Consider the following 26,773-nt stretch of genomic DNA (forward strand, 5'->3'; position numbering starts at 1 on the left):
TATTTTTGCAAGCCTTTGAATATATCTATTTAAAAGCGAACTTTTGTAACTCAAATATTTGCTTCTGGGGGTCCCTGGAACAACATATTTTGAGATGGGGCTCCGCGGCCAAATACATGTAATTTTGTGGGTCCTTGACATGAAAAAGTTTGAGAACAAGCTGATTCAAAGGAAGGATTTAGAAGTCGGGTCAAAGATCTGGTCAAAGATATTCGAAGCCTTTCACGCATGTTCAAGATTTTTCAAAAATGTTTGCCGCGCTGCGAGCTTGTAGATCTGCTATTTTTCAAAAGTTAAAGCAAACCATAACGGTTAAAGTGGTTAAAATCTAACGCGACTCGGGCGCGTTCCAGGTATTTGAGGGTTAAAATATTAAGCATGCATTTACAAATCTCTGCTGGCACAAAAACAAAAATGAAATTAAGGAGACTCGCCATGCGGGAACAATGAGCAGTTGACTAATGGCTTACTCAGTCACTTCATCACAGTCCAGGTAGCTAGTGGCTCTCTCTCTCTCTCTCTCTCTCTCTCTCTCGCTCTCTCTTGCCGGCTGCAGCATTTGCATGCTAATGTGATTCCTGAGAGCTAGACACGCGCGCACGCATTGGTATGCGAGCGCTTGCACGTACACACACACACAGAGTCAGGGAAATAACCTTGCGATGACATTACAGCACAGTTGAGACAACTTGGTCCAACCCACTGAGGCATCATGCAGGGATGCTATCTCCTAGGGATGTGCGCCTGATTTGTGTTCCTCGTGTGTGTGTGTGTGTGTGTGTGTGTGTGTGTGTGTGTGTGTGTACATGCGTGTGCCTGCGTGCTTGCATATGTGTGTCTGTGTATAGAGCATGTCGGTGTGGACATTCATTGCACGTGTGCACACAAGCCTGACTGCGCGCATTCACCCGGTCGTTCATCGTGCTTTGTGAGTGCTACTCTGTTTACTGAACCCTTGTGTGTCTGTGAGTGTATGTGCGACTGCACTTCAGTGGCGTCAGTTCAGAAAAAGCTCAGGTATGGCAACATGACGAAGGCGCGCGTGCAAGACACCAGTCATGTTGCCACACCTTAGCAACAGGCATGATACATTTATTTTAAGAAGTACATAAAATTTTCCCCCCGTTTCTACGTTTTTTTGGGCTTGATATTGCAGCCTGGAATGGTTGTTCAAGTGCAGCTAAACTTGGCATGTTAGTAAACATGCCACAATTAAAAATAATGAATTGCACCTGTGCAGCTGACCTGCGAAACCTGGGAATATACCATCTTGTCAAGATGGGGAGAATACAAGTGTGGAGAATATAGGCTAAATATGATATCTTGTTAAAGTGACAATTTCGTTAAATTTTTGCATTTGTAGTAATTTTTAGGTAATTTAACAACATAATAACCAGCACAGATAGACAAAGAGACATTCATGGATTTATAGTTAAAAGTAACTTTTATTTTCCACCCTGGACCCAGGGTATGGCAGCTGCATACCCCTGCCATACCCAATTGACATCCCTGCTGCACTTATATTCCTGCCTTTACCAGTGCGATCCGCGATGTTGAATGCACGTCTCTCCACGGCCCTTTGGCTACAGTATGTTCACAGAACTGCCATTTTTTTGGCGGCATATCCAAGTATCCAGACTGGAATCCGATTTGTTTTCTCAAGCCTGAACAGCATAAAACAATTTTTGTGAGTCAGATTTGAACCACATTCCGAGGTGTTTTGAAACTCTAAAGGTCAGGAGTCAGGACACTGAAGCCCCTATTCACACTCGGGGTCGCTCAGCGAAAATAGCAGATCTACAAGCGTAGATGAGCTCGTCTGTCTGCTATTTTAGACCCGCCTTTCATTCTACAGAATATATCAGGACTGACAGTGCATATAGTAGTTGCTCTCATATGTGTAAGCGGACATGACACACTTGACATTTTTATCAAAATTGTATGTCTAAATTGTTGCCACGGACATAGAAAATGATAATAATATTAACAGAAACAGCCCTGAATGACTAGCCTGGGTGCCAGCCTGCTCCTGCTCCGTTCCGCGATTTGTTTTGTCTCTCCGCATCACAGTCTGGAAAGCCTCCTATCTCCAAGGGAAGGTGGGACATAGAAGCGGGATTCACACATCCGTGGCTTCCGATTGGTCTTTGGTGATGTCTGTCAAACACACCAGTGTTCTGAGTGTGTTTCCATTGCTACGATAACCCTACTCTGATTCGTTGGAACATCCAATCAGCAACGACGACGCCAACGTCACAACTTGCTTCCTGAAATACGAGTCAACTGAATCATTTCCAGACTTTGACGCGGAGAGACAAAACAAATCGCGGAAACGGAGCGAACAGTCTGGCACCCAGGCTACTGAATGACCGTAACAGGTCTGTAACTCTGAGAGTTATGGGAGTCCTTGCAAATAAAGAACCAGAACCAGTACCAGTACTAGTACTAGTGGACTCCTAATATGCCATAGTGTCACACTGTCTTACCCCCCGGCTCCACCGGGCGTGTCGAGCGTCGCGTCAACGTCAACGCTGGGAACGCTCCCGTTTTAATTAATGAAGGGTGCTCCACTGCCGACGTCAACGTCAGCGTCGGACGCTCAAATTCGCCCCGGTTTCATTTTTTGACGCCGTCCGACGCTGGCACGATGCCGTCATTTTGGTGGAGCCCTAGCCTTAGTAATTCAGTGTCATACATATTCTGAAGAAAACCTTGAGACTTGACAATCCAGTAATTGGGGATTGTGATCAAAATAAGTGTCTAAATGTCCTCGCCACGGACACATTTGTCAACGTGTACGGACATGTTGACGACCCATGACTTAGTTGGTGCCATGACCACCAGCTGCTTCGTCAGACTGACGCCTGTGCACAGTGAATGACATGGGATGCATCTGTTGTTTTTCCTTCTCATTCAGTTCTCTTCCATTTCTCACATCGTCTGGTCATGTCATGTCATCCTCTGATGCGCTTCCGCTGATGAGAGTGATTCAGCATTTACTGGCCGGGGGCAGGTGTATTTCAGTCCTAATCATATAATCATCATAACAATTTACAATTTAGCCATTTGAGCAGACGCTCTTTATACAGAGCGACTTACAATAAGCAAGGTAAACGCATACATCAAATGCAGAGAGACAGTTTTGATTGATTGATTGAAGGCTTTATTAGAAGTTTGCATAGGAAAAGGTACAGTTTCATGACGGTACAGTTCACTGGTACAAGGTCTACTAAAAGGAGATCCTGAAAAGACTAAGCTTATTTCAACAGGAAACCATTAAAGTATCTCATATAACATTGAATGACAGACGAATAGAACACAGTACTATGCAGTAGATATGTAAATAAAAGAAAATGAGAGAGAAAAAAAAAAGAGAAAACAGTAAGTCTAAACAAACAGTAAGTAGACTATATACAAAGAAGGGGCAGGGGAAATTAAGTCACCCAGAGGCGGCACAGCAGTTAAGGTTACAGGACAGTAAGAAAAAGAAAAAGGACTGTTGTGTACAGCCGAGCGACAAAAACAAACAAGAAAGAAGAAACAACAATAGAGGAGAATCAACCATACAGAGCAATTAGTTAAGTTAATTATATATATATATATATAGTGTCGAGAACAGTTTGAAAAAGAAAAAAACACAACACAACAAAAGAATAGTAGTGCTTAACGTTTCTATAATGGATTGCAATTTTAAGTGACTTTTCTAAGCATATTGCAAACTCAAAGAACTTACAATGGTCCATTCATCCAAACATTAGGAACTACTTATCAACACAGTGCCAAAAATATATATACACAAATATACAGTAGGTCTATACATAGGCGTCTGCACCAAGACAATAATGATAATGCTTAGCCTAAATAAAAATAAAAGTGCAGAACCAAAAAAAAAAGTGTCCAAAAGTCTGTGCAAAAAAAAGAGAAGTGGCCAGTGTCGAGACTCGAGTCACAACAAAGAAAAAGAAAAACGCAGATGGATGCCCCTCTCCGCAATTCCAAGAAGCTTGGGGGAAAGTCATTTGGATGGCACGGGATGGAACAATATAGTGTCGTGCCTCAGTAAACTAGGATCACAGAGAACCTAGTCTAAACAATATACTATCACTATGATAATCTGCACATTGTAGGACAGGCCTACCAGGTAAACAATGAATGAACCTAGCATCTGTCTAAATAACATGCTATCTAAATAATGACATTCTAACCATAGCATAAGTCTGCATGGGCGTTAAAACTTGGTCAAGTGCTACGGACTAAAAGGTGGAGTCTGAAGAGGTGAGTCTTCAGTTTACAGTCGGAAAATTGGGAGTGTGCACACTGTGCACTCACGCCCGTTTGGGAGCCTGGAGGGAGAAGAGTCTGGGACGCGTAGAGCATTGTCCCCGGTGTTTTAAGGCAATGATTCTCAACACTTTTGGGTCCGGTCCGGGCTCACAGGGCTTCACTTTGTGCCGCACTGCGAGCGTGTATATCTGCTATGATATCTCTGAAAGTGTTTGAAAAGTATCGGAAATTTTGAATAAACTCTTTCACAAAACCCTTTCAGATGGGGTTCTGCGCTGTGGGCCGAATGCATAAACATGTTGTGTTCCTTTGACTATGAGACCCACTGTTTCAGACATACAGTAACACCACCTCTCCCCCCCATCAGGAGGTGGTGCAGATGGAGCGGCAGCTGGGAGGCCGGCTGATCGACGAGCCCCACGTCCTGCTGTTCAAAGACAGCTACCACAACCTGCGGCTGTCCATCCACGACATGCCCCTGGCCCACTGGAGGAGCAAGCTGCTGGCCGGGTACCAGGTACTGTACCAACCGCCTGGCAGGGGGCTCTGGGATGGGGTTGGGGGAGGAGGGGAGGGGGTTGGAAGTAGGGATGGAGCTCCAAACAAGGGTCCGCTACAAACTCGATAACACATTTATTGAGTACCCGGCATCAATAAGCTTTGGGCTTATCAAGCTTGTTATCGAGCACAGCTGCCCATGACGTCATGTTTAAAGGGATAAGAAACCCCGCCTCTTTATTTGTTTTATGGGATTTCAAACATGAAAAGAAATCTGAAATGTAGGCGTGGTTATCTGCTGTTGTGGGGGGAGGGGGCGGAGTAATGCGTGCACATCATTGTGTTAGAACTATCAGAGAGACAGAGCGAAGCTGTCGCACTTGTTGCTGTTTCCATTTCGGAAACAATTTTTAAAACCAGCCATTGGAGGTGTAAAAAGCACACCCGTGTGAACTGAGCGGTGGTTCCCCCCCCCCCCCCCCCCCCCTTCCCCCCTGTGTGTGTGTGTGTGTGTGTGTGTGTGTGTGTGTGTGTGTGTGTGTGTGTGTGTGCGTGTGTGTGTGTGTGTGTGTGCCTGGTCTGGCCTGGCCTGAACAACAGCGCCCCTCCCTTAACATGTGTGGTCAGAAAAGGTTACTGCAGGGCAGGCTACAGACAGACAGACAGACAGACACGCACGCACGCAGACAGACAGACAGACAGACCCACACACACGGCCACGTATAGGAGCGTTGTGACCACCGCTCAAAAAGTATAAAGATTCGGCAACTCCATGTTCTATAAACATTTAAAATGGGCAAGTATTTTACAAAGAAGCTGGCTGAGCATTTATCCATGGACACACTTTCTCCAGCTTTGGACTGTTTACCACGGAACCGAAGAAGAAAGGACGCTAAGCTATCGCCGATAGCTATTTTTTGTGTTGTGTGTGTGTGTGTGTGTGTGTGTGTGTGTGTGTGTGTGTGTGTGTGTGTGTGTGTGTGTGTGTGTGTGTGTGTGTGTGTGTGTGTGTGTGTGTGTGTGTGTGTGTGTGTGTGCGCGTCGTGACAGTGCGCGCGCGCACACACACACAACGTCCACACACGAAAAATAGCAGATCTACAAGCTCACAACGCGTCGCGAAAGTGACACGTTGTGAGCTTGTATATCAGCTATGTAGCCGAGCTAATAGCCGTACGGCTATTTAGCTCGGCTACATAGCTACGTAGCTGACATACAAGCTCACAACGAGTCACTTTCGCGACGCGTTGTGAGCTTGTAGATCTGCTATTTTTCGTGTGTGGACGTTGTGTGTGTGTGCGCGCTGTCACGACGCACGCGCACACACACACACACACTACACAGACAATAGCTATCGGCGATAGCTTAGCGTCCCTTCTTCTTCGGTTCCGTGGTAAACAGTCCAAAGCTGGAGAAAGTGTCCATGGAAAAAAGCTCAGACAGCTTGTTTGTAAAATACTTGCCCATTTTAACTGGTTATAGAACATGGAGTTGCCGAATCTAATCAACAAGTGCCCCACTGCGACAGCCCTACAGTCTATGCTCTGAACAACACAACGAGACGCCACAACAAGGGCAGAATGAAACCACGCCCCCCCTTGATACAACTCTATATTAAACAAACAATATTAATTAGATATGCCTACGTCACATTGCACTCTAGAACAATGATAGCTAATATTTAATGAGTGGCGCCAAAGTTTTCTTTTCTTCTAGAAACCGGAAATAAACAGAAATAGCTGCAGAGACCAGCAGAAAGCTCTGAATCCACAAGGCTATAGGCAAACTGAACCATATCACTGCTCCCTATAAGTGACTCATTGATATAATATATATTTATAGAAAAAGTGATTTTGTGTTTCATGGACCTTTAAACAATCAAGACAAGAGGCGATCAAGAAATTATTGGAGTACTATTCATAATATAAAGCCATTTAACACGTATTGCACAATTATGTTTTAAAATGTATCGTTTTAATTATGATAATATGTGTTACTTTTGTCAATAGTCATCTTCATAGATGATGGTCAGCCACGAAATATTAGAAAATGCTCAATAGTGGGCTTGATAAAAGCCTGGCTCAATAAGCAGGATCGATAAGGTGCTCATTATCAATAAAAGATTACAAGCTCCATCCCTAGTTGGAAGGGATGGGAATGGGTGGAGATAGTTAGTGGTGTTTTGTTTTCTTAAGTAAAAATTAGCAGTACCACAATATAAAAAATACTCACTGTTGCAAGTAACTTGATGGCCTGTAATCAAAATTTGACTCTGAAAACACACATTTAACACGAATATAATAAGTAGTGGGTGGTCCCTGCTTCATCTTTCTCTAGGCTAAGGGGGTCCTTGGACTGGAAACATGTTGACGACCCCTGGCCTAGAGGTTTTGAGTGGTTAAAGTCTAAAAAGAAATTATCTAAAGGAGTAGTTCATCCCGAAAATGAAAATTGATCTATTGATTACTCATGCCATGGAGACTCCAGTTCAATAATATTATTTTTGTATTTGTCGCATTCCTAAGACAACAATTTGATTATAGTAAATTTACCCTCATTGATTCTGGATGGATTTAAATGCATTTGATTCCGGATGGGGGACCCAAATCCATCCACACCTGTCCATCTTTCCCCAGAAGTGCAGCAGCAGCTACTTGGGTATAAAAGTACATTAGTTAGTGACTCCCAGTTGCATGCTGGGAGGAGGTGTAACAGCGACTCGATGCCTGGCAGGATTAGTGGAGGCTGCACATCACCAGATAGTCAGCTCTGCTCTCCTTTTATTGCTGATGATGAGAGTTCATGCTCCAGCTCTCTCTCTCTCTCTCTCTCTCTCTCTCTCTCTCTCTGTCTCTCTCTCTCTCTCTCTCTCTCTCTCTCTCTCTCTCTCTCTCTCTCTCTCTCTCTCTCTCTCTCTCTCTCTCTCTCTCTCTCTCTCTCCCTCCCTCTGTGCGCCAGTTATTCGTTTGGTTGCAGAGTGCAGAGTTTTAATTAAGCGTGTTTAGGTTTTTGCTTTGGTTGATCACTTTAAAGATCGGCACAAAGGAGTGATTTTTTATTGTTGTGTGTTTTGTTTTGTGCTGCTGGCTGTGTTGTTGAGGTGGCTCCCAGGCAGGAGGGTCTCAGTCCAATGCTCTCTCGATAACCTTGGCACGGCATGTGACTAAAAGCCACTCTCCCCAAACTCCAGAGGGAACTTAGTTTGTGTGGTGTTTCGTATCGTGCCGTTTCATCTTCTATTTAGTTTTTTCCCCATAATCAACATCCTACTCGATCATACCAGAGACGTGCAGAGAATGTTAGAGAGGCAGGGACAACAATTTCTAAAAGGGCCTTTTGGTGGAAATATCGAAAATAGCAGACCTCCAAGCTCACAACGCGTCGCAGCAGCTTGGAGGTTGGCTATTTTCAGTGCTTGATACCACACTGAACTAATCATAATCAAGTCAATACTGGAGATGTGTAACAGCATGGATTTCTACACAGAGAGGGCAATTCTTTAAGATGCTGCATTCTAGTTCAGGAGAGTTTGGACAAGGCAATTCTCTTGAAGGATGCATAAAAGGGCAAGGGCTCAAGCCCACTTTGATGTATGTGTGTGGATCACATGCACACAGAAACATCAAAAGTAGCATCTCTGCAAGCTCTTTGTGGATCTGCTATTTTTTTATGTATTTGAATCCTTAGACATTTTCGACATAATGAGGTTTCCGTCCGACGGTTTGTTTATGTACATCATGTTCCCTTTCCTTTCCTAACCACAACCCTAACCTCAGTAAAACTATGCCTAGACCTAACCTTAACCGTAACCTCAGTAAAACTATGCCTAAACATAACCTTAACCCTAACCTCAGTAAAACTATGCCTAAACCTAACCTTAACCCTAACCTCAGTAAAACTATGCCTAAACCTAACCTTAACCCTAACCTCAGTAAAACTATGCCTAAACCTAACCTTAACCGTAACCTCAGTAAAACTATGCCTAGACCTAACCGTAACCTCAGTAAGACTATTCCTAAACCTAATCCTAACCCTAACCTCAGTAAAACTATGCCTAAACCTAACCTTAACCGTAACCTCAGTAAAACTATGCCTAAACCTAACCTTAACCCTAACCTCAGTAAAACTATGCCTAAACCTAACCTTAACCCTAACCTCAGTAAAACTATGCCTAAACCTAACCTTAACCGTAACCTCAGTAAAACTATGCCTAAACCTAACCTTAACCTCAGTAAAACTATGCCTAAACCTAACCCTAACCTCAGTAAAACTATGCCTGCCAGAAAGCCAATGAAGACACAGGGAAGGCAGGTCTATCCTAGAACTGATGTGGAATTCATGATCACATGTCAAGGACCGACCCCTACATCTATATGTATTTGGCCAGGGACCACTGTCTGAAAACATTTTTGCCAGGGACTGAAAATAGATGTGACATGTGTATGTAAGCGTATATGTACTGTATAGATGGGCTTTTTTCAAATACAGATGTGGAACGCGCTCAAGTATCCCCACCACTGCCCAATGCCCACCACACATGTATGGATGTTTACTGTATAATGTACGTTGTGTGTGTCCATGCATGGTGTCTGAGCGTTTGGGGGTCTTAAATGGATTCATATATTTGCTGTGCGTGCGTGCGTGCGTGCGTGCGTGCGTGCGTGCGTGCGTGCGTGCGTGCAGCGTGCGTGCGTGCGTGCAGCATGCGTGCGTGCGTGCGGGCAGCGTGCGTGTGCTAGCTGATTGATGGTACTCAGTGGTGTGTAGAGGAGCAGAGCTGAACACATTCAACACAACACTATGTAAATATGTGGAACACAGTCCACAACCTCTGCACCTTTATCTCTCTCTCTCTCTCTCTCTCTCTCTGTCTCTCACGTCCACTGCACCTGCCTGTTCAACTGCACTGCAGCCCAGAGAGAGAGAGAGAGAAAGAGAGAGAGAGGGGAGGAGAGATAAACAGAGGTAAGAGAGAGAGAGAGAGGGAGATACAGAGGGATAGAGATACTTAGAGAGAGATCTAGAGAGAGATCTACAGAGAGAGACAGACAGAGATCTCTAGGTCGTCCTCAGACAAGCCCTACGTCGTCGCCTCCAGTCATCCCGGTTCTCCATACATCCAGCCAGCTCGTTGGTGCTTTGCACTCCTGCGTCTTTCTTGAGTACATCCACATAATATGTTAGTGTGGGACGTCCTCGTGACCGGTGCCCATGTGTTGGTTCCCACAGCAGCAGTTTGCTGGCTGGCAGCTCCTGGTGTCTTTGGCAGTGTCCCTGCGAGTCTCATTCTCCTGGCTGCTATTTTATCGCTCACATACAGGTTCTTGTTGGTAACGTGTGTACTCTTGCTGATGTTGAGCACTACACGTAACACTACACGAGATACAGAGAGATATAGAGGGAGAGAGAGAGAGAGAGAGAGAGGGACAGAGATACAGAGAGACAGAAATACAGAAATACAGAGAGAGATACAGAGAGGAGAAAGATACATACAGTATACAGAGAGAGAAAGAGTCTAGGTTGTGGCTGTAACTGTTTGAGCAGCACTTGCAGCACCAAGTCCCCACAGAACAGGCAGAGAGAGGAGAGGAGAGGAGAGGAGGCAGTGCCAAGTAAGCATCAACAATGCACCCTGAACGCAGCCCTGAACAACTGGCCCCATGCATCCCTCCAGACCACTGCCTGTTCATTTGGAAGTGTTATTCCCCTCTCAGCAGTCCGGTCAGAAAAGGTCTGTCAGAGTCCCCGGGGCCTTGTGAAAGGCTTTCTGCATCTCTGCCTGCCTGCCCCTTGTGCCTGGTCCTGTCCTGTGTGCCCCCGGCCCTGCTCCGGTCCGTATGCCTGGGTAACAGTGCCCCCACTTGGTCAGCGGGGCACACTGCGGGCAGTGCACACAGCCCCCTCCCTGATGAAATGAGCTGTCAGTGGTGGGCAAAGTACTCACATTGCATAAGTATAAGTATCAATACCACACTGTAGCAATACTCTGTTAACAAGTAAACGTCCTGTATTCAATATTTACTTGAGTAAAAGTATAATAGTGTTAGCATCAAATAATACTTTATGTAGCAAAAGTAGAAGTACTCATTATGCATAATGTACCATTTTATAGGCCTACGTTTTCAAATGTACGAAACAAATACAAATCCTTTGAAAATAGCAGATCTACAAGCTCACAATGGGTCAGAAAAAGTGATGTGTAGCCAAAGTATATACAGTATATAGGCAGGGCTGAAATGGTATGTGTTACAAAGTAACTCGTTTTCAGATAATTGTAGTGGAGTAAAATTATAATATTTGCCAGTACAGTACAGTACAGTACTTGAGTAAATGTACTCGGCTACTTTCCACCGGTGTCAGCTGTTGCTGCCGAGGTCGAACGAGGAGTCTGCTTTGGCCTGTTTTTTAACAGCGTTTCCTTCTCGGGGGGAGATGAACATGAGACATGAATATGGAACAAGAGACAAGAGAGAGATCCAGAAATGGTTAGCCATGAATATATTCCAACCAAACACTTCCCCAATCCCCGCTACACTGGCTGTTTGCCAGATGCAATCCTGTGTTGTGCTATAACCCAGGTTGTACTTTGATCTGTGCACGCACGCACGCACGCACGCACGCACGCACGCACGCACACACGCACGCACGCACGCACGCACGCGCACACAAAATACCAGGTAATGTGCTGAAAATATAAATCATATATAAACGGTGGGCCTTTCTCCAAAAGCGTTTCACAATTTGCATATTGTCTCTGTCGGGTGGAAACCTCGAGTCTAAAACTCGTACTTTTCAGGATTCCAATTCAGAAATAGCAGATCGACAGTCTTGTAGATCTGCTGTTTTTCACACTTTTGTGTGACGCTGTCAGTATGATCAAGTAGGGCATTAATTTAAGTCAAAATATGGAGATAAGAGGTTTCTGCCTCACAGCAAGGATATTATATTCACCCGTTCACACACCGGACAGCGTATGAATCCATGAAAGGCACCGCACTGGCTCTGGTCCAGAGCGCTAGCGAGGTCTCTCCAATGCAGTGTTTCTCAACCTTTTTTTCTGTATGGGCACACTTTTCATGTCCCAAGAATCCATGGGCACACCAACATAATATGGGGGTGTAAATATCGTCGCTGTCAGGGAGAAACCTTGTATCTCCAAGTTTCAAATTTGTACGTTTCTTCGCAAAGTAAAGCCCTGCTTCATCATACAAGGCTGTCGCACAACAGTAGTGAAAACAGCAGATCTACAAGCACGTGCGAGGCGTTGTGTGCTTGTAGATCGGCTGTTTTCACTAGTTTAAATCATTTTTAAAATGATAAATACAATACTGTCTTTCAAGCAGTTTCAAGAGGCACACTTGACCCTTCTCAGGGGCACACCAAAGGTCCCCAGGCGCAGTGGTTGAGAAACACTGGTCTAATGCTCTGCCTGGAAGCAGGCTCAGATACAGGACCAGGCATTCCACTGCCCTCCGAGGGCTCAACTTCAGTCAAAATAAACTAAACTACTTCGCTACTCACCTAAACAAAGGTAGTCGTGCATAGTTGAAAGTCTATTCTCTGCGGTGGGAAACCTCTCAGCACCTCACCCACTCTGTAAAATACACTATTTTTGTCATTAAATAAAATTATTCCAACTACACAGCCGCAGACACAACGTGGAAATAAGAATACTCACACTCAACTGCGGCGGTCGAGGTGGATGCTAGCAAGGCACCAACCTGCTCAATGGGAGCAGCTTGGGGTTCGTTGTCTTAATCAAGGTCTCTTTAACGTTAATCCAGGAGGAGCTGGGAATCAAACTGGGGACCTTCCGATTCCCAAGCATCCACTCTTCTCCCTAAACTAAGCCACTACCGGCCCTTATACCCTAATGTATGTTTCACCTGATGCTACTTAAGACATAGTAGTAGTGTCCCCCTCCAAACATTTACATGAATACAAATTCAGTCAGATAACTCACAAATAGATTTAGACCAATAAGCTTGAGAACATTTATAAAATGCAAATGCAAGTGGGAATATTGTATTTTGATCTTGGCGTTCAGGCTCTGCTACACACTACTCCGTGCTCAGCACATTAGCAGACAACAATTTAAGAGCAGGGAGATACATACTGTATCTATAACAACCCCCTCCCAAGGGCAAACGGAACCCTTAGGGGAAGCAGAGCCTACTGGTGGTGCTGGGGTGGTGGTGGTGGGAGGAAAAACAACGCACATAGAACAGCACCACCTACTGGTGGTGCTGGGGTGGTGGTGGGAGAAAAACAAAGCACACACAACATCAGTGGCAGCACTGACAGCAGGATGAAGTGCCATGAATCAGGTGAGCTTAAGTAACTGCTCGACACGTCACATACTGTACATCGCCCACGTAATGCTGCACGGTGCCATGAGATGTCAGACTCATGGGCAGTCCCTGTGCTGAGCACATACATATAAACCTCTCCTGTGCTTCTGCCTGAACAGGCTACGCATCATATATACAGTATTATGGAAACACAGAGCGGTTGATCTTTCCCCCAGCTAGATACTTGTGATGCTTTTATCGTAAACAACCCTAAATGTATTCCGTTTGTGACGCTGCTTGACCAGCAGGCCAGACAGGCATGCCAGAACTCCCTGTGAAGAAACTATTGATAAGGATAGAACCTATTTACTCTCAAGCTGTTTAGACTTACAGTACTCGATAAGGTGCAATGCCACAGCGAATTGGCCACATGGTTTTTGTCACCTGTTATTTGATTATTAGTCTTGCATGGTCAGACTGTTGACTCCAACAATTTGCAAATGCTCCCATCATACAGTCTAGGAGACGGAAGCTCTAATCATGAGTAGGATGTGACGCGCCCGCTCCCTTGGCGCAGTTGCGGTAACAAGTCCTACTGGACGTGTTATGTCTTTCAATATTTTTGGGGGCGTCTTTCTCTGGTGGTGTTGGTGTTACTTCCATGATGTTTTCAAATGTTTGCTTAAACTATACACGCATAACAAGAATATGCTGCTCTGTCTGTGCTAGTGTGCTTCTGTTATGTTTCCAATGGGACTACAGTTCCGTGCAGCAGTGACTACTTCCGTTACTCGCCTTTCGGGAACTGTAGTTCCAGACTCTATATAGCATTCGGAGATTGTGGAATAGTTGTCTGGCTTCGCGAGATTATTTGATTACAGTCACCTGTTGTTTACCTCTGATTCAGGGTGTGTGATGGAATGCTATGAAGGAGATGGTTTATATGGCCGTTATTGTTCTGTTCTTGGATCCGTTCAGACATGTCAGCCAGACGAGGGCAGCTGTTGATATCCCTGGTATCTTTCCTCCCACAGGAGATCCCGTTCTACCACATCTGGAACGGCTCCCAGCGGTACCTGCACTGCACCTTCACCCTGGAGCGCCTGAGCCTGGGCACCACGGAGCTCACCTGCCAGCTGTGTGTGTGGCAGGTGGAGGGCGAGGGCCAGAGCTTCAGCCTGGACTTCAACATAGCCAAGGTGAGCCGCGCGCAACGCAACAGGCTGCGCTCGCTAACGGTTTCTGACATTTCCGTGCTTTTTTTCCCTCACGACAGAACAGTGGCGTCAGTTCAGCAAAAGCTAAGGTATGGTAACATGTCATGTTGCCATACCTTAGCAGCAGGCGTGATGCTGATGATTACTTTCAGTGGATAGTATTATTTTTTTATTTTAAGAAGTATTTTTTTTGTTTGTTTTTTGAGCCAAGGTATGGCAGTTGCCATACCTTGCCATACCCAGTTGATGCCTCTGCGACAGAAGTACCATAAACAGAAGTGTCGTGTTTGCTTTTCATAAGTGACTTTGGGCTTGTTTTTACTGTAAAGTTGCGTGTAAATATTGGTTAATTAGCCGGTTGTGTTTTTTGTTGTTGTGGCTTATACGTTAAACATTATACACACACGTAGGGCCTACGTGTGTGTATAATGTTTAAATGTTTAACGTATAATGTGTATGTAGTATGTACATATATAGCCTACGTCGTAGGCTATTTATGTACATACTACATACACATACACGTAAATAGATGCTTGTATATATTGAGCGCATATATATGCCTGTATGTTATATTTAGAAATAGCACCTTCAAGCACCTCAAAGTGGTGTTATTGTAAATGATAAATGGTGCATTCATATAGTGCTTTATTCCAAAGCGCTTTACATAGATTGTGCATTACATTCACCCATTCACACACACATTCATAGACCGATGGCGAAGGAAACCATGCAAGGCACCAACCAGCACATCGGGAGCAACTAGGGTTTCAGCGTCTTGCTCAAGGACACTTCGACACTTAAGCCCTTTGCACACAGGACAGTTGCGTTCTTTTTCGTTTGCGGCATGAATAAAACGCATTGGATTTGGTGTGCAAGGCTGTGCGGAATCGGCGCTGCGGATCCAAAAAGGAGTCATAAAAGGAGTGATGAGTTTTTTACCGCATGCGACAAGACGCACGAATCGAACTGGGTTCGATCGAGAAAAAAACGCACGGCGGCAGCCACTCGTCGCACGGCTAATTCGGAGCCGGTGTGCATGAGGTCATAGAGAATCATTGTTTTCTTTTCAAAAAATTATATTGTCCGTTTTATCCGTGCGGTTAAACGCGCCTGTGTGCAAAGGGCGTAACTCTGGGGGAGCCCGGGATCGAACTGGGAACCTTTGCGGTTCTCCATCCGGCCGCACTACCAGCCACTCTACCCCTAAGCCACTGCAGCCCCATTAATGTGCATGAGGGGTGCCCAAAAGATAGTTCACGAGAAAGGCTGTGTAGGAAGACCACATGTCATGCCCCTAAAAATATATAATTAAAATATAAAGAAATGTCACAAAACTCCTCCTCTGATTGGCATGGCATCTGCCACTTTAATTAACGTGACTTGATTGATTGACATCAAGGAGGGCCTGTCAGCTCCCTTCATGACACAGTGGGCAAACCCCCATCTTGTTGAGCTGGTCATTTTAAAAGTAGTCCTCAAGTCAAAAACGCGTGGGCACCCCTGATGTGCAGCTATTTCTAACCTTACTTCTTGTTATTCTTAATTCTTTATTTCGATCTTATTGCGGAACCGAAACCAAATAACCTTACTCTTGGCTGCTTGTACTTAATGTAACAAATGACACATTTAATCCCGGATACAGCAGCAGCTATTTGCATCCCCCAGTCTCATCATCAGTCGGAGGAAGCAGTCTTTTAGTTGTGACCAACTAAAAGATGTTCTATTGATTTCTGGTGCAGAAGTACTGATATATGGACCTATCCCATGCCCTAATGCCTTCTCCCCCCCTCCCCTCAAAGGACACCCGAGCCGTGGACTGTGACTTTGTGTTAATGGACAGTAATGCCACGGCCCTGGCGGGGCCCAGCGCCTTCCAGATCCCATACCTCATACGGCAGAAGATCTGCGGCAGCCTGGACGCCCCCTGTCCCAACGGAGCAGACTGGAGAATGCTGGCACAAAGACTTAAACTGGAGAGGTAAATAGAAATGGTGGGGAAAAAGTACTCAGATTAGGGGTGGGCGATATGGAAAAATACAATATCACAATATTTTTCCAAGCTGTATCACGATACACGATCTTGTCACGATTCTTTTTCATGTTGGTTTTAAGGGTTATTTTTCAAGTTACTTAAAAGTACAACCACCTACAAGGTAACAAAAACTAAAAGGAAAAGTTCCTTTTGGGAGGTCTAAATTGACCCTTACAAGTATGTAACAGTATAAAAATGAGTATACAGTATACAAAACCAAATGGACCCTTACGGGACCATTTGGTTTCATTTGTACACTATCAGAGCTTGTAGCTAAATCGTCTGAAATATATAGTATAAAGGGCTGAAGTGGTTAACAGTTAATGTTAGTTAGTATGGCGTAGTTGAGTAGAAGTAAAAGTACAGAAAATGTTGGAAATACTCCTGTAAAGTAAAACAATTGTACTTAAGTACAGTACTTAAGTAAATGTACTTGGTTACTTTACACCACTGGTAAATAGCTACGGTACAACATCCTTATGTATGCCTTATCTGTTACCCTTGAGCACAGCCTGGGAAAAGAAAAAGATAGATTACGCACGGGACGTGGGAGCCTCCCCTTAAAAATACAGTGGGATCTCTTTGCCCCATTCCTCTGGGGAATGGAGGGTTGCACTGGAGAATTTGATGTTCAGGGATACAGAAATGCATTGAAATATCCTGGTCCTTATCTAGTTTAGAACATGGAAATGTGCAGGCAGGCAGGCAGGTGCGCTCCCTCCAAAGAGCTTTGCACCTTCTGTTATCCACTTTGTTGTTGTTTCTTAGTTCGCTCAAATCAGCCAGGAAATTCCGAAGATTACACACAAGAAGCAACAGAAAATATTTGTGCGTCACCGTATCATTGTTTGGGGGGATAATCATGCTTATTCAGTATAGAACGGTTGGGACCGGTATGATTCGAGGTGCAGTCGTACGCGCGTGGTGGATCATTACAAAGCCAACACTAGAGCTTTAATCCATTCAGAACGGGAACGCCATTTTACGCGTTATTACTTCAACCATTATTGTATTCTTTAACTATTGAAAAATAGCAGATATACAAGCTCACAGCGTGCCGCGCTGTGAGCTTGTAGATCTGCTATTTTTGAAAAATCGTGAACATTTGTGCAAGTGTTTGAATATCTTTGACCCAATTCTATAAATGTCTCCTAAATCCTAACAGGTTTCTGGGGGGGGGAGGAATATGTTTCTATGTCAGTGGTGCTCAAACCTTTTCATATCAAGGACCCCCAAAACTATATGTATTTGGCTGTGGACGCCCATCTAAAAATATGTTGTTCCAGGGACCCCCCAGAAGCAACATTTGTGTTAAAAATGTACTACTTTTTACTCGCAGCTTGTATATCTGCTATTTTTCAATAGCTAAAGCATAAAATAATGTTTGAAGTAATAATAATGAAGTAGTAATGTGTTAACACCCTAAATGGGTTAAACGTGGACTGATAGCTAGCTGTCGCTCCTCTTCTAAACCACATGACCGTCTTCAATTTCCCCCTGACAGACGTAAGCAGCTTAAGCGGATGTGACCACGGAAAGTGTTTATTTTGATTTATTTCCTTCACGCCTGTAGCTCTATGAATATCAAAAAATAAAAATAAAATTCCATAGAGCGCTCCAGAATACTCACAAGAGCCGGTATTGTTGGTAGGTTTTAACATTACGTTTCTTAGCACAAATGGCGTAACCGAAATAGCGGATGTGGAATAATGGATGCCAGAAAAATGAGTTTATCCTCTGCCGTGTTTGTTGATGTTTTTAGTCCTGCCTCTTCCTTGATTTTCATTGGTCAGTTTCGAAAGAAGTGACATTGAAGTGTGCCACTCCTATCCCCATTAGGACTGCAAATATCGATTAACTACTTGGTGATTATATTACTGATTACTTTTTTGATTAATCAAATAATCGATAAAGCACTTATTTTAAGCACGATATACTTCGCCGCACAACGGTGTCGTGCCACAATATTAAACATAGCAGATCTGCAAGGCCTCGATCACAATGCGACATGATGTGACATGTTGTGACCTTGTAGGCTTCTTTTTTTGAACATTTTGAGACTTTTCTTCTATAAAGACTTTCCCAGTATAGAGATACAGTAGTTTATTAACCTATTATCCTATTAATTTATCGACTAGATGCTTTTTATAATCGATTAAATCGATTAGTTTAATTAACAGTTAACACCCTTACTCCCATGTTATTTTCATTTTATCTTCATGCACCCAGGATTTTACTGTTCTGGCATTCCACCAAAAGACGCCAAGATGTGAGAGCAAGAGGGGCATAACTAGCGCTTCTTTACCATAGAAATGTATGGCAGCTCAACAACACACAACACATTTTCCTTCTGCAATCTGCTTAATGGTTTTACCTGGAAAGTTAGCGAGCCTACTGGCCAGCACTACACTAGACCGCACGATATCAAGAGTAATGTGTCTGCGCCTGGCTTATACTTGTTACTTAAAGAACAGGTTGTTTCTCACCGCTACTGTACTTTATCATCGGATTGCCTTTATACGTAGGAAAGAGGAGCCAAGACATCGATCAATTAAACCCCAATTTAACTTCTTCCTGGTAATGGAATCAAATACGTACACTTCGTTTAGTCCAATCAGTTTACTTACCCCAATTAAATCTAAATTGAATTGATGTGGTACAGCCTCAATTAACAGCGGTTTCGCCCGGACGTTAATCGATTCTCATTTACGCCCTATAAAGGAAAACAACGCCCTGGCATTGTTTTGGGGCCGCGATCGTCCTTAACAACATGTTCTAGTGGAGAATTCAGTCGCTCCGTGACATTTTGGTCATGCGGGGCTTGTGTATTTATTGTGTGTACAGATTTCAGACGGGGGAGACGACTAAACGTGACCAATCAATAAAAACGTAAAATGCCAAGAAGCTGGTATTTGATTTTCACTCCCTGGTTGCTGTGCAAATAGCTGCTGCTACTGCAGCTACGCCACTAGATAAGCCGATGCCTCACCCGGTAATGTGACTGATTGGGGCTGACCATGCTGGAGTCGAGGCTTGAATCCTTTTTATGTTATGTTTTATGTGAAAACGGAGAGGATCGTGCGCAGGCATATTTCTAACGAGCCCTTTTTTTCCCTTTGTGTTCGCCTATGCCGCTCCACGCACAGCGTGAGACAATTGAAGAGAGGCGCGCGTGTGCACTACGAAATCCAATTGGAATTTATCCTATTTAGGCCTAGAATTATGTTTTGCTTTAAAGGACAACTTTGTTTTTTTACAACAAGGGTTCATATTTTAGATAGTCATTAGAGAAAATAAAATATGAGTGTTAAAATGTTTAAATTTACTCCTTTCTATTGTTTTAGTTTTTAGATTTTAGTATTTTGATTTCAGTGGGTGGGGGCATGCTTACAAGTGGCTAAATATGTCTTTTTAGACACAATAAGGAGGCAGTTTCTTTGTTACTATTTACACCAGCCCCCATAAGTCACATCTGCCCATGAAAGATTGCAGTGCATCTTGGGAATGGGCTTATTGTGTCTAAAAATACATATTTAGCCATTTGCATGCATGCCCCCAATTGGGACATGCATGCAAATCAAAATCATTAAAATCACTAAAACGATAGAAAGAAGTAAATGAAAACATTTTAACACTCATCTTTTCTTTTCTCTAATGACTATCTAAAATATGAACCCTTGCGAGCTTGTAAATCTGCTATTTTTGAAATTTGTAACTCAAATATTTGCTTCTGGGTGGTCCCTCGAACAACATATTTTGTGATGGGGATCTGCGGCCAAATACAAGTAATTTTGGTTATCCTTGACATGAGAAAGTTTGAGAACCGCTGATTTTAGAAGAAGGATTTAGAAGACATTGATAGAATCGGGTAAAAAATATTCAAAGACTTGCACAAAATGTACACGATTTTTCAAAAATAGCAGATCTACAAGCTCGCAGCGCTGCACTCTGTGCCGCGCTGTGAGCTTGTATATCTGCTATTTTTTTATAGAGCATGAAATGATGGTTAAAGTGCTTCAAATCTAAAGTGACACAGATTTGCGTGTTCAGGTCTAATTGGAATAAAGAGCAACACAGACATTACGTTCTCTGGCCTCCTCTTGTCTCCCTGCAAAGTAACCATACATCTTCATCATCATCATCATCACATAAAGGCGAGGCAGAGTGTAAAGTGAATCGATGGGATATTTTTTTTTTCTTTTTGTTAAGTGACTTTCCCTGCCCTAGCAGAGGTCTGTCCGTGTACTCTGTCCAACTTGTCTCAAGGTGAAATGGAAAGACTCTGCGACCCCCCACACTCCCCATCACACGTACACACACACACACACACACACACAGCCTGTCCCCCAAGCCCCACAACACACACACACACACACACACACACATGCAGGGGTGTCACACCAAATTCTGGGCCCTGGGTACAAGGATTCACTGCGGGCCCCCCACATGAATGTTCTTCATAAGGGGAGGGGGTTTAACCCATTTACTGTAGACTGCATGGAAACGCATTATTTATAAAAATAGCAGATGTACAAGCTCACAGCTCACTGCGAGCTTGTAGATCTGCTATTTTTGAAAAATCATGAAAATGTGTGCAATATTTCAAATCCCATCTCAAAATATTTTGTTCCAGGGACACCCCAGAAGCAAAATTACAAATGTTTGCTTAAAAAATACATATATTCAAAGATTTGCACAGATTTTCACAACTTTAAAACATTAGCGGATCTACAAGCTTGCAGCGTGGCACCGAGTGCCACGCTGTGAGCTTGTATATCTGCTATTTTTCAATAGCTAAAGTATAAAATAATTAAGGCCCCCTCCACCTTGGGCCCTAACTCAGTCCCACTCCCCCCCCCCCCCCCCCCTTGTGACACCCCTGCGAGTGAGTGTGTTTGCACTCAGCAAGCACACCTACCCCCCCTCATAACCTTTGTGCCATGGGTTCATCCCATTTTATTTTTTTCCGTGTCACATGCTGCACTACGGTCTATATAACAGTAACCTGTTAAACCATCTAGGCCTAGAATTATTGAATGCTTTAACCAGTGAAAAATAGCAGATATACAAGCTCACAGCACGGCGAGCTTGTAGATCTGCTATTTTTGAAAAAGTCGTGAAAATGTGTGCAAATCTTTGAATATATATTTTTTTAGTGAACGTTTGTAACTCAAATTTTGGTTCTGGGTGGTCCCTGGAACTAAATATTTTGAGATGGGGGTCCGTGGCCAAATACACATCATTTTGGGGGTCCTTCACATGAAAAGGTTTGAGAACCACTGACATAGTATTCTCTCAAGAACAGACTAACCGAGCTCCATTTGAAGTTGAAAAGGACCTTTTCTTTGACGATGGCTGGCCAGATTGCTGACATAGAAACATAAGTTTTTCAAAAAAACCTTAGAAGGATTCAAAAGACACTTATAGAATCGGGTCAAAATTCAAATTTTCACAATTTCTTCAAAAATAGCAGATCTACAAGCTCGCAGCGCGGCACTCGGTGCCGCGCTGCGAGCTCGTATATCTGCTGTTTTTCAATAGCTAAAGCATAAAACAATGATACACAATAATGTGTAGCCAACCCGTTCTAAATGGGCTAAAGCCCCAGACATTTGGAGGAAACAGAAAAAGGCCATTAAATCGAACATGCCTCCTGGAGGCACCTCAGGGATCCTCCCCGGGTCCACATCAGATGTTGAGCGGCTGCCTGCCCGGGACGGGCCGCTGCTTTGTTGTCATTGATTGGGTTTGATCCTAAAGGTCCTGCTCCCCAAACGGGGGAAAAAAAGGTCGCTTCCGACTCAAGTGTGAAAGTGCGTAATCGTTGCTGTCGGGGCAGAAACCTCGTATCTCCATGTTTCAAGCTTTTATCGTCGTCGTCGTCGGGTGGAAACCTTGTATGTCCAAAACCGTTTTTTTCATATTTATCAATTTAAAAAGGATTTAAAGATTATTATTTTATTTTTTTTGGCTTTTACAGTATGCCTTTATTGACCGAATTCACGTTACGCAACTTCCTGGCGCTGACGTCACGGTAGAAGGGGAAAAACTACTAATATCCCATAGAGTTAACACAGAAATCGCTATGCAATTTCCGAATAGTAATGTATAAAATACAGCTAGCATGATCAAGAACACAAGATAGTAAAAGGCACAAAGCGGTATAATTTACTTTACCGTTCGTAAGTCCAGCTATTTCTATGTTATTTTACCCTCCAAAGCTGACGTCAGCACCAGGAAGTTGCTGAGAAATTCGCTGAGTGCGCATGCGTGGGCGGGCTGTGAATAGGGTCTATTGGGGGCAGTTCTCCATTCTTAAACCTGCCATTCCTACCCACTGCCATTCCTACTGAGGTTAGGGTTTGGTTTAGGTGGTCACAGCTGCCTCCGTAGGAATGGCAGTGCGTAGGAATGGCAGGTTTAGGAATGGAAATTTGTACGCGCCTTTATTTGATAGGAAAGTAGACTGACAGGAAAAAAGATTGAACCAATGAAAACTATTAACTTGTGTTAACTCACCCACTGCAAACCTGTCAGTTTGATGAGTTTTGGATGCTCTCCAATCGAGTTTGACGACCATTTAATTAGCTTGTCTCCGAATCGCAATGCAACAGCGGGAAACGAAACGGGGGAAACAAGGAAATGCATTTAGATTCAGAGACAAGCTGGAGTAAAACACTTCTTTATTGAAAGATATGGACTGACACATCCAGAGGAGGTTGCGAATAGATAGAGAACACTTGGGGTAAGAAGGGAACCCCCTTATATTTTGGATTTGTGCACGTTCCGAGCAGTTACAGGACCAAACGGCCTCACCGGCCGTACTCCCCCTCTTGCCTTTATAACTCTTGTAGAGAGAAAACGTCTTCAAAATAAAAGTCGTCTACAGGAGTTATAATTTATGGCTAGCTTGTGACTAAAATTATGACTACCGTGGATTCATTGGAATGCAGGTACTTTTTTCCTGAAAGGTTGCGGTTTTGGACATACAAGGTTCCCTCCCGGGCGACACATAGGATTTACAATGGGATTCATGGGCCAGTGTCAGCATCAAATGAAAATGAAAGGAAGCTTTAGGCACTTAGGCACCGTCTAATGAAAGCTGCATGAGATTGACTATTTGATGATATCTTCAAGGTCTCCATTGAGCAAAGTCTAAAGGATTACGAGCCTTTTTGTTAGTGTTTTGTCTCCTTTCTTTTTAGCTGCACTTTGACATGATATCAAGGCATGTCACTATTCAGTATAACGCTGCACGGCAAAGAACTGAGCTTTGAACGACTCGCAACATACGCTATTTCAAAAGAAATAAGGGATGAAAGAGTTTCACTTGAAGCGCTGCGTGGGTTTTAGAGAGAGAAATGTAACGTTGACACGTGTACATGGCATCGTTTGAAAAGAAGAACATCGTTGTTCACTCTCATTGACCTTTCTGTGACTTTTCCTCGATTCTTCCACCCCTCGCTTCGCTCTCCTCTTCTCTCCTCTCCCTTCTTCTCTCCTCGCCTACCTTCTCCCCCTCCCCTCCCCTCCCCTCCCCTCCCCTCCCCTCCCCTCCCCTCCCCTCCCCTCCCCTGCCGTGGGAGGCACGTGCACACATAGACATCAAAGGGGGCTGCCCATTTACCCGTCGGAAAAAGTGCCCTCTCCAGACCTATAAATGCAGTTTTTAACTATGGTGAATGAAATGCAAATGCCCTTTCCATGCCATACCTGAAGGCAACATTCAAGACAATTGCCTTGTCCAAAACACTCTCCTGAACTTGAACGCAGCATCTCGGGTTGAAAGAATTGCCCTCTCTGTGTAGAAATCAAGCATCGGCCTTGGAGGTCTGCTATTTTCGAGATTTTTACCAAAAGGCCCAGTGTTGCCAGGTGGGAAATGTTGAATTATCGTACTGGAGGCTCAGAATTATCGCGTTTGACATAAAACTATCGTACACAGTCAAAAAAGAGAAATCACTCGCGTAAAAAAGTTATTTCACCAAAAAATGCGTCTTTAGTGTAAAACAACCTTGTTTGAGACTCCTGTGTGACAAAAACGCATCATATAAGCTGCGTGGAGGCAGGAAACTTCCTGGAGCTTACACAAATAAAAGCCTAAAACTGGTCTGGAAAGACACGACCGGTGTTTTTAATGCTTCCAAGTACAGATCTAGGGTCAGATTGACTGATTTACTGGCTTATTTTGAGAAGCCAAATCGGATCCCAGATCAGCAGCCAGGGAATTTTGTGAATTCACGCTCTTTTTGGCGATGCCGAAATTATCGGACATTTGGGCATTTTTTGAATTATTGATCGTACATCTTACAGCGGGTCAAATTATCGTACAAATACGATAATTATCGTACATCTGGTAACACTGAAAAGGCCCTTTTAGAAGATTCAGTCCCTGCCTCTCTAACATTCTCTGCATGTCTCTGGTCCTCTCCTGTCCCCACAGACACATGAGTTTCTTGGCATCCAAAGCGAGCCCCACCTCTGTGATCCTGGACCTGTGGGAAGCACAGCACTTCCACAGCGGGAACATCAACCAGCTGGCCACCGTCATGGCGGACATCGGCAAGCAGGAGGCCATGATATTCCTGGTGTCGGACGGCGAGTGCTAACCACGGAGACCCGGGCAGAGAGAGAGAGAGAGACTGGTGCAGAGCAAAGTACCGTATAAACGCAGTGCAGCACAGCGCGCAATGGCGGCGACGACGGCAAACAAACTGCAAGGCGGGGGGAAGAAGAAGAGGAGAGCTCGTTTGTTCGTCTGCCCTTCTCTTTGACGTTAGAGGATAGATTCAATGAAAAAGAATTAACCGTAGGTTCAGGTTTCCCTTTTCTTTCCCCCCCGGTAAAAGAAGAAGATATCTTCAAAACTAAAAAGAAAAAAAGGTTAACGTGGCAGAGTGAATGAATGAGGGAGGAAGTTGTTTTGGACACGTAAGTTCATAAAAGCAAAACATGGTTTCCGCTGAGCTGAAGTCAGGCCTTTATGTTCGGCCAAAAGAAAAAGATTTTATTTGATTTTATATTTTTAATGTTTTTTTCCCGGAGCAGTGAGAGATTAAAAGTAGTCCAAACCCTTGGTTTTACTTGAGACTTAAAGTCACACGAAGCATTTTGTATAGACAGGCCATACAGTACAGTACAGTACTCTTATGTCTGTATAGCCAACAAGGAGCAATATGCAAAAACAGTGCTACTTTTAAATGGCCATCGCTAAAGAGAAACACATCGAGAATTCGGGGGATTTTAAAAACACGCGATGGGACGAAAGCTAACGTTGCCATTTTTGTCCACATTTTTGTCCCAAGAAACGGTAGCGCTGCTGAGCTAGCCTTTTCAGGGAAAAGACTAGAGGCCATTTATGCAATTGGCTGTTTTCACTGAATAACGTTATTTTATTTTTTGACATTGAATACAGTTATGACAAGGTCATCAGGGTCTGTGAACACTCCCCAAATCCAGTGGCATTATATATATGTATACAGTAGGTGTTCCCCCCACGCACACACATACATACAGTACACGTTATTATCATCTATCTCTGAACAAGACAGGGAAAAAAAGCTGTAGCAAATCATGGACTAATAGGTTGCAGATAGATTTTGTGTCAAAACCCCGCAACATGCCTCAGTGGCGTCTTGTTTGCCTGTTTTAAGTCAAGCCGGTATCACAACTGTGAATGTAACATCTCCATTCTGTGAGACGCTCCAGCGAGCTTTTCTTGTTTTTCAAAATCGATATAGTATGCGTATACGGGAGAGAGAGAGAGAGGGGTGGTTTGGGGTTCGTTGAACTTCTGAGGGGAAAGTGTGAGTAATATCTTCACTGAAGTCCCATTTCAAAAGCCATTTATATTTGAAGCCCGGTGACTTTGATCTATCCGGTTTATTTCGTGTCTTATATTAGCCCATGCTTCACCGCGGTGGGCTGGCTCTCTCTAACGATTTACACGGCTTCTGAAGGAGGGCTGATGGGCATTCCAGCGGCATGATGTACACCGTACCCTGTCGGGTGGAAAACTCCTACGTCCAAAACCGCTGCTTTTTAAGCGAATTGAAAACGAGTGTCAAGTTATTTAGTCACACATGCGCTTGTTATCTTACTTTTCATCAGTGGTGGAAAAAGTACCCAAATGTTTTACTCAATTATAGTATCAATACGGCAAGAATGTCCTATTTGAAGTTTTCAAATATATAAAAGCTCACAATGCGTGACATCGCAAGCTTGTAGTTCGTCAAAGTACGATATTTGAATCTGAGTATAGTGGAGTAGATGTAAAACTATTGGATATTGGAAACACTAAGGTAAAGTACAAATAACTAATCTTTTTACTTAAGTATAGTACTTAAGTAAATGTACATAGTTACTTTCCACCACTGCTTTTCATTGGTCCAATATTTATAGAAACCCACAGACAAACTTTAACTTTCTCTTTCAACAGAGCTTGTAGATCT

General features: G+C 43.7%; 1 protein-coding gene across 1 annotated transcript in view; it reads left to right on the forward strand.

The window, feature by feature from the left end:
* Positions 1–24,931, forward strand: part of unc5a (unc-5 netrin receptor A) — a gene marked incomplete at both ends in the record, with an annotated part of 299,628 nt that extends 274,697 nt beyond the window's left edge. Inside the window, 4 exons of the mRNA XM_080746558.1 lie at positions 4,652–4,801; positions 14,108–14,272; positions 16,090–16,268; positions 24,766–24,931. Of these exons, the coding sequence (XP_080602684.1) occupies positions 4,652–4,801; positions 14,108–14,272; positions 16,090–16,268; positions 24,766–24,931 (660 nt within the window). The remainder of the gene's footprint in view (positions 1–4,651; positions 4,802–14,107; positions 14,273–16,089; positions 16,269–24,765) is intronic.
* Between the last annotated feature and the right edge of the window lie 1,842 nt (positions 24,932–26,773).

This window comes from Nannobrachium achirus, assembly GCF_963921795.1.
Source record: "Nannobrachium achirus genome assembly, chromosome: 17".
In the NCBI taxonomy this organism is placed as follows: Eukaryota; Metazoa; Chordata; class Actinopteri; order Myctophiformes; family Myctophidae; genus Nannobrachium; species Nannobrachium achirus.